The sequence below is a fragment of the Eupeodes corollae genome, chromosome 2 (genome assembly GCF_945859685.1).
Source record: "Eupeodes corollae chromosome 2, idEupCoro1.1, whole genome shotgun sequence".
In the NCBI taxonomy this organism is placed as follows: domain Eukaryota; kingdom Metazoa; phylum Arthropoda; class Insecta; order Diptera; family Syrphidae; genus Eupeodes; species Eupeodes corollae.
The window spans coordinates 119,800,433-119,808,714 of record NC_079148.1 but is presented as its reverse complement, the minus strand read 5'-3'; the positions used below and the strand labels follow the sequence as shown (position 1 = coordinate 119,808,714).

The window sequence follows — 8,282 nt, the reverse complement described above, 5'->3', positions numbered from 1 at the left end:
TCACTTCCTCGCAAGAGACAGTACCCGTGAAAAGACTTTAGATGGCAAATGCAGGGATCAAACCCAAGACTTCTCGCATGACAGTCCAACACACTAACCGTCATGCCACGGGTACTACTACACGGGTTAGGTCTTACAACTTAAAATAAACTTCTGGTCCAAAATGTTTTTAAAGTTATTTTTGCTGATTTCGATTGCTAAGCACACTTAAACGTAAGCCTCTGAAAGTTTACTTAAAAGCTTAACACATCGTGAAATACCTTTAATAAAACCAACTTTGCTAATAAATCCGTTCACAAAACTAGGTTAAAAATATATAATGTTTTTTTTTGTAAACGTGCTTAAGAGGATTTTTTTACAGAGGTACATGTTAAATTATTGATAATTCCATCTTGTATGTTCTTAAATGCACTTAAAAATTAACAATTTATAAAATTATTAATTCGTACGACAGTTTTTTATAAAGAAAACTAGCTGATTTCAACTACTGATTTTTGACACTGAGTCAGAACACCTGCAAGTTAAGTTAAAAACTTAAGCCTTTTACAAACAAGACCTAGAGCCTGTTATATGTATAATCTTGTAACATAACTTACCGTTTAGATGGATTGACTGTGTTTCAGGAACAGATATTTCACTTTTACTAACCTACTATTTCAAGGTGAGCATTATGTTGTAAGAACTGAACCACAATTCATTTTTAAATAGCCCTTATCTGACATTGAATAACTTCTTCGATATAGTTGAATGAAAAACTGCATGAAATAATGTGCCATTGCAGTTGAGTTTATGCGTTTTGGCATCACTTATGTGACATTTGTTATTTGTGTTTTTTTTTATTTGATTGGGCAATCATCGCCATCGCATCGACCGTCGTTTTCGTTGTCCGGTTTCGGTCCATCTCCATTCGGCAGCTAGCGGAAGATTTCGGAGCGGATCCCAGATTCCCCGGTAAATACAACCAAATACTAAAAAACAAACAAATTTGCAGCCATGGATGCTTGCCCAACATATCAAAAAAGATAGTTTTTGTGAAAAGAGCATTTTCCAAAAAAAAAGAAAAAGAAGACAAAAGAGATCCAACAACGACGGAAAAAAAAGAAAAGAATCCATCCGAAAAAGTCGGAAATCCGAATTCGCCATTTCTTTAAATTTTCTTATATATTTTGCATCATTCATTTCGCCTGATTTCTTTCGTGCGGTGTTCTTTCTCTGTCTCATCGAAATTTTCTAAAGCCAAATAAGAATAACGAAGAAAGGGACAATAATAGTTTTTTATTAGATTTTTATTTTGCAAAAGTGAATCGGTTACCCTGGTTACAAGACGAGATCGAGGAATCGAATCGAATCGAATTGAGATTTCGATCCAGGTATATGGTGGCACTGAATCGAGGAATCGAATTCAAATGGAATCGAAATGACATTTCGGTTTTATTTGTGTGCGTACTGCTACTTTTAAATAAACTTAAAATTTTGGAACAATGCTCTAAACACAAAGACGAGCGCCAAATTAAATTCAGCTTAGAACCAAAAATACTCCATTTAAATGGACTATTTTTGCTTAGAACAAACAAGAGGGAAAAAACTTATCGCACGCACACAAGCAAAACCTCACACACCAATAACTCGATTCCCCGATTCGGGTTTACAAACAAATTTTCGATTCGATTCACCTCTTGCAGTGGGATTGGATCGAGTAATCCTATTTCGATCCGATCCAGGTCTATATGGCGCTAAATCCTGATTCAATTCGGATTCAATTCTCCTTGTAAACGCGGTAGGTGTGTGACGTTTCTGACGCGACAAAAACTTGAATAAGAAAATCTTCGAGTCGAGTTGGACTCGTACTCGTACCGTACCGAGAAATTAAGCAAAATACAAAAAGAACTAACGAAAAATGTGTATAAATCAAAGCTAAAACAAACGCAAATTATATATTATTTTTTTGTTAAAAGAAGATTTTCTTATTTGTACGGTTTTGATTTGGTTTTTTTCTTTTTCGGACTGCGTGTCGTTTGTTCTTTATTCTGTTTCTGATAAGAAGAGCAACCAGCAACGGGACAAACGATATTTTTTCTTGAATTTTTTCTTCTTTTGCGTGTGGAATTTCTCTCGCAAATCAACATGTTTACCATTCGAAAACAATAAGTAAAACGGCAACAGCAACACTCAAGGGAAGCCACCATCTCATCTCATCATCCAAATCCATCGCCCATCGTTGTCGTCAAAGTCGTAGCTAGCTGCTGCCGCCTCCTCCGCCGCCGCCGCCGATTGTGCAACATTTTCTTCATAATTTTTCATCGTGTGGTCTTTGGTCATCGACCACCAGCAATCAGCACAACAAATCAAACTCTGCAAATCCTCGCTAAACGAATTTAACTTATTTCGTCAATTTTTCTTAAAAAAAGACACATCCCACGAGAAGAAGAAACCAGCTGCAAAAATGGTCAAGGAGAAGCCAAACTCAACTCGAATCTACGACAAGGATGGATTCCGAAGGCGTGCCGCATGCATTTGCGTTCGTTCGGACGCCGAAACAGAGGTGAGTCAGAGTTCAGAGACCACCAGCAAGAGTGCTCTCGATTTGTTTTTTTTTTTTTATTTGTATTTCGTTTGCCTTTTTTTCTTTATCGCTAATTTGTTAAACTTTTTCCGGAAGTAATTAACGTTTGCCATTTTGACTCGTATGTACCAATACCATGCTCGATAGGAAATTTGCCATCTGGAAAAAATTATGAATTCATGTTTTATGTGTGGTTATAACAAATAAATTGCTAAAAAAAATGTGTGTGAAAAGTGTTTCAGGAAAACATGCGGAGTTGTCATTACATTAGCAAAAGCCGCCGCAGCAGTAGCTGTAGCAGCTGTCAAAATGGTGATTTCTATTTGACAGCGACAGCCAGGCAGCCAGTGAAGTGAAAGACGAAGACGAAAGTGAAGAGTGAACGCAATTCGCAGGCTGCGCGTGGATACCGGCCGGCGAATTGAAATTAAATTTTTAAAATTGTATCTATCTACCAACACAAACTAAAAAGCCGAAGCTCCATAAACACCTGCAAGATGTTTGCATCTGGTCTTTCTGATTCTGCTTCTGACTTTGCCTCTACCTGATGCCATTAAAAAATATTAATTTGGAAAACTGGTATCAAACCAGTAAACTGCATTATAGAGATGCACAAGAGAAACCAAATTTATGTTTCCATTTGTATTTGGTCGAAGAAATCGATTGATTAAAAATGTTGATATTTTAGGTTTAACATTGTTGCGTCATTGTTGAATGCCATAATAATTCCCGTCCTTGAGAAGGCCATGGTAACTTTGGGTTATTGATAGGCATGCATATGTACCTACCTAGCAATAAATAGTGTTTAATGTCATTCCAAACAGGATGTTTGAAATTCGTTTTTTATTATGAAACCCATGGGGATAAGACTACCTATGCAACCAAAATGGAAATATCGTGTTTTGTTACATTGCATGCAAAAGAACTTATGTAGATATAAGAAAAGGTATATGAGGAAGGCAAAAAAAGATACTTATGGTTTTATGTTTCATGCTTCATTCTTACTGCCCCTTCTTGCGGATCATATTCCAAAATATATTGAACTTGACATTGGAAGGTCCATTATTTCAGTAGCTTTATTCATATCCTTTTTGTTTGTTAAGAGACAAAAAAAGGTGTATTACCTACAATAAATGTAAAAGTTTCCTTATCATCATGAAGACGATAAACAAGTTCATTGTCACGAAGATAAAACCAGATTTTTTAAAGAGAAATCAGTGGAAGTTTCTTTTAATATTAAAAGGAAAGTACCTATGTCATTAATAATGCTCAAAATCTAAGTCAAATTGCCACAAGAACGATTGCAGCATGATATACCTACTTTTCAGGAAATTTCCAAGTCCAATTCGCACATTTGCAGGTTTATGTCCTCAACCTTGGTTACTTTACGAAATCCATGCTTAAGTTCAATGGAGAATTGACATAAACCATACCTTCTACTTAAAACAAATTAAAACGTTTTAAATCACAAAAAAGGGGTTTCGTCTCTTTGAAAAGTAACAAGTTCAGACTTGCAAAAAAACTATGATTGGCGAATTTCCTTAATTTTTGTAGTGAACTTTCCTTAAGCCTGAAGTTTGACACATGTATATGATACAAAATTCAGTAAATTATAATTCCACTAATAAACAAACTTATTCTCTATATTAAAGGTTTTACTGGTGACATCCTCTAGGCGCCCTGAAATGTGGATAGTCCCAGGTGGTGGAGTTGAGCCCGAAGAGGAGCCATCTGTTACTGCTGTTAGAGAAGTACTCGAAGAAGCTGGTGTTGTTGGCAAACTTGGTCGATGTTTGGGTGTTTTCGAGGTAAAACTTTTTGATTTTTGTTTTAAGTTTTAATACTCCAATTAAAATCTAATTTTATATTTTAAGAATCGAGATCACATGCATCGTACAGAAGTTTTTGTCATGACCGTTACTAAAGAACTCGAAGAATGGGAAGACTCACGAAGCATCGGCCGAAAACGCCAATGGTTTTCGGTCGATGACGCATTGGCTCAACTTGCTTTGCATAAACCCACACAACGGCACTATCTTCAACAACTAAGGCATTCGAAGAACTCAACATCCTCACCTCCACCATCGCCTACTACTGCGTGAAACTAGAGATGCCCAAACAATAATAACAACAACAACAATAACTTAAAATATTTTGTTTTTCTTCTTTTTCTTTCATAAATAAGCTGACAAAATTTCTTACACCGAAAAAAGGGGCACGCGAACAAACTGAAGAAAAAAAAATATAAAAACTAAACTGAAAAAGCGAAAAAAAATATAAAACAAATACTTATTCTAGGCAAAAAAAAAAGCTAGTATGCGAAAAAAAATATTCTCAATTTTCTACAACAAAATCTTAAAAAAAAAAAATCTTAAAAAAACAAACAAAAATATTAAAATCTTTGTTTAATTTAACTTATATAAATGTATGCGGATAAAATAAACAAAAAAACACGAACACTTCCACTGATAAAACAACAAAAATATATATAATTAAAAAAAGCTACCACTCACACGTAACTTAACAAATTAACATGATTGTATTTTTTTTCCTATTTTAACGAGATTGTTTAGATATGATTTTTGATCTTAAATATTTTGTTTAGCTTTATGTTTTTGACCTTGGAAGTAAATCGTTGAGGTGACATTTATGTACCTCTCATATCCGGGAATAAATAAATATGTAATAATAATTTTCTATGTACCAAACTCTTTATGTCGAAGAAATAAAGAGATCGATACACAATTGAATTAACTTTAATTTGTTAAGACTTCCTATTGTTATCCGGAAAAAAAAGAAACAAACAAAAATTCACAAAAAAAAAAAACAAAAAATATACAACACACACGCCTTTCACGAAATCTGTTTCTTTTTATTTTATTTCAATACTCTTAAAGGGCCACGTTATGGAAAACTTTTTAATTTTCTTTTTTTTTAGATAATAGATATCTTAGATTAAGTCCTTCTAAAGGAAAACAAAAAAAAAGGAATTATTATTCATTATTATAATTATTATACTATGATAAAATAAAAAAGAAACAGAAAACAACAGAAAAAATAATAAATAAAAAAAAACTACAACACGAAAAACGTTTCTGTGTTTTTCTTTAGAAATTTTCAAAAAAAAGTTTAATCTTAAAGAAAAAGGGATCTTAAAAAACAAAGAATTCGAAGGATTTTAAAAGAAAATTGAAAAACATGAACAATTATTTCATGCAAATATTTACTGTCGTTCAAAATAATGAATGGCATTTTGAAAGAATTATTGATTTAATTTAGAATAAGTTTTCAAATGCTGCAATCATATTAAATTTTACTTGCTATTGAATACATTTTTCTAAAATCAATTAACAGCAATGAAGTAATTTCAATCTTTTAAAATTACTTTTAATAAAAGGTACACACAAAAATGATGCTTAAATGGTTTCTTCAAATACAAATATTCAAAATCTTTTGTAATGTCACAAGGATGGAAATTGCAAAATTTCAAGTCGAAAATTTGAATAAAATCTGTTAATTAAACTCTTAACATGATTTTACAAAAATCCATTAATAACACAAATAGCAAAATGCATTTAATGGATAAATGGTTTGGGACAAATTATTGAATTTTATTTATTTATTCAGCTTAATACAAGCTTAACATAACATCATAACTTAACTTAACACTAGCTTAATTTTTTTTTAAGTTCTTGTTATCAGTTTTCAACATTAATTCATGTGGGCCCAAAGGCCAAACTAACAATTTTGATTTTATTAAAATTAAAAGGGACGAGGAATCCGGACTCAAAAAGGCAAAAAGTAGAGGGTATCTTTCAGATGAGATTTGGAAATGTTAAAGTCAAAGACTAGCATAGCAGCGTTGCAGTGACGAAGAATTCTGGACATTGGTTCAAAGTGCCCGTAGTTAGCGCGGTGATGAGGGATATAGAAGAGGGAGACAGGTCGCAGATTTCGAGGGTTGGTGCTAGGATGAATATCACTCAGGAGTGCTGGGGAATCTATATTGCCCATTAACAATTGGTGAGCAAATAATATATCAGCGTTTTTGCGTCTAATATATAAAAAATACTGCAAACCTATCAGGTTTAGTCCATCGGCATAAGGAGGCAAGTTGTATGTATCATCCCAGAAGAGGCCACGTAAGGCAAATCTAACGAAACGTCTTTGAACCTTTTCAATTCTGCGTGAATGGTTTTCATAAAAGGGAGACCATACTTGACATGCATATTCAAGATGAGGATGAGGACGGACTAGGAAAATGTAAAGCGCTTTAGATACATAGGGGTTGGAAAATTCTTTTGACCATCTCTTAATAAAACCGAGAGATCCATTAGCTTTATTAACTTCCCCTAGGAAGTAATTGTAATGGGTCCGATTTGTCAAATTGAAAATGTTGACATTTCTTGACGTTTTAAGGTCCCTAGGGTCGAAATAAAAGATTTTTAGAAAGATGTCTGTGCGTGCGTGTGTACGTACGTTCGTACTTCCGTACGTTCGCGAAGTTTTTTCGTCGTCCATAGCTCAAGAACCAGAAGAGATATCGACTTCAAGTAAAGTTTGTTGTACAGATAAAAAGGCAGAAAGGGCTCTCAAGAAAATTGCGTGGGTGGTTTTTTAACCATAGCAGTTTTAAAAAGGTGAATACAAAGAAGTATGTTTTTTTTGAAAAAAATCCATTTAACGGTTTTTTTTATAAATAAAAAAAATGTGTCACCTCCAAAATTTTACGTCTAAAATATGATTTCATCTCCAAAACAATTTTGTGCAACGAAGAATAATGTTTTTGACATCTGATAAAATTTTAAGAAAAATCGACAGTTTTTTTCATAATCTAAAAAAATCTAAAAAAAAAATACTCAAAGTTGGTAAAAATTAAAAAGCGATTCAAATATCTACTGAAAAACATGAAATAAGAAATATATTTATAAGAAATATTGTTTTCAACATTCTGAAAAATGTTGAGAAAAATCGAATTGAAAGTTTTTTTACTGAAATAAAAACATAAAAAAATATAATAAAAGTTGGTAAAAATTGATTTTCGACTCAAATATCTTTTCAAAACTTTAAGATATTGGTTTTAATTTACTTTTATCTTTCAAAAAATATTGTTGTCAACATTCAGCAAAATTTTGAAAAAAAAAAACAAATTGACAGTTTTTTTTATAAAAAACTAAAAACCTTAAAAAAAATTTAACAAAAGTTGGTAAAAATAGATTTTCGACTCAAATATTTTTTTCAAAAATTTGAGATAATAGCTTCTAACTAATTTTTACTTATAAGAAATATTGTTTTCAGCACAAGGACAAATTTTGAAAAATATCGAATTCACAGTTTTTTTACAAAAAATAAAACTCTAAAAAAAAACAATGCTAAAACTTGGTAAAAATTTACTTTCGACTCAAATAGCTTTTCAAAAATCAAAAATATTGACTTATTTTATTTCACAAAAAAATATTGTTTTCGATATTCACTAATTTTTATATAAAAATCCAACAGTCCGTTTTTTCATACAAAAATTAAATCTACAAAAAATAGTACACAAATTCGGTAAAAATTGATACGAGTACATATAAACAAACTTTTAAGCAAGACAAATCGACAGACGGGATAGGTAGTTATCAGTGTGGGTCGCATCCAAGCCTCTTTTTTTTATAATTTACAGGCACTCAACTGGTTATATGATTATATTTAAACACAGTGTGAGCATTAGGAAAAT

General features: G+C 32.3%; 1 protein-coding gene across 2 annotated transcripts; it reads left to right on the top strand.

Annotated features, from left to right (window-relative positions):
• The first annotated feature begins 852 nt into the window (after positions 1-852).
• On the top strand, positions 853-5,624 carry LOC129944938 (diphosphoinositol polyphosphate phosphohydrolase 1). 2 transcript variants are annotated; one of them, XM_056054597.1, is made up of 4 exons: positions 853-951; positions 2,045-2,542; positions 4,216-4,371; positions 4,438-5,624. In XM_056054597.1, exons 2-4 carry the CDS (start codon positions 2,444-2,446, stop codon positions 4,663-4,665), a joined length of 483 nt encoding a protein of 160 aa, XP_055910572.1. In that variant the 5' UTR covers positions 853-951; positions 2,045-2,443; the 3' UTR covers positions 4,666-5,624. The 2 variants fall into 2 exon arrangements, with proteins under 2 accessions (XP_055910572.1, XP_055910571.1); XM_056054596.1 differs by having other exon boundaries at positions 869-1,307; positions 1,782-2,542.
• The last annotated feature ends 2,658 nt before the right edge of the window (positions 5,625-8,282 follow it).

Bases quoted from the DNA above. Each gene is read 5' to 3' on its own strand.
- LOC129944938 (XM_056054597.1), top strand. From the start codon at position 2,444: ATGGTCAAGGAGAAGCCAAACTCAACTCGAATCTACGACAAGGATGGA. The intron at 2,543-4,215 runs GTGAGTCAGAGT...TCTATATTAAAG, and splicing joins GTTCGGACGCCGAAACAGAG to GTTTTACTGGTGACATCCTC. The intron at 4,372-4,437 runs GTAAAACTTTTT...TTATATTTTAAG, and splicing joins GATGTTTGGGTGTTTTCGAG to AATCGAGATCACATGCATCG.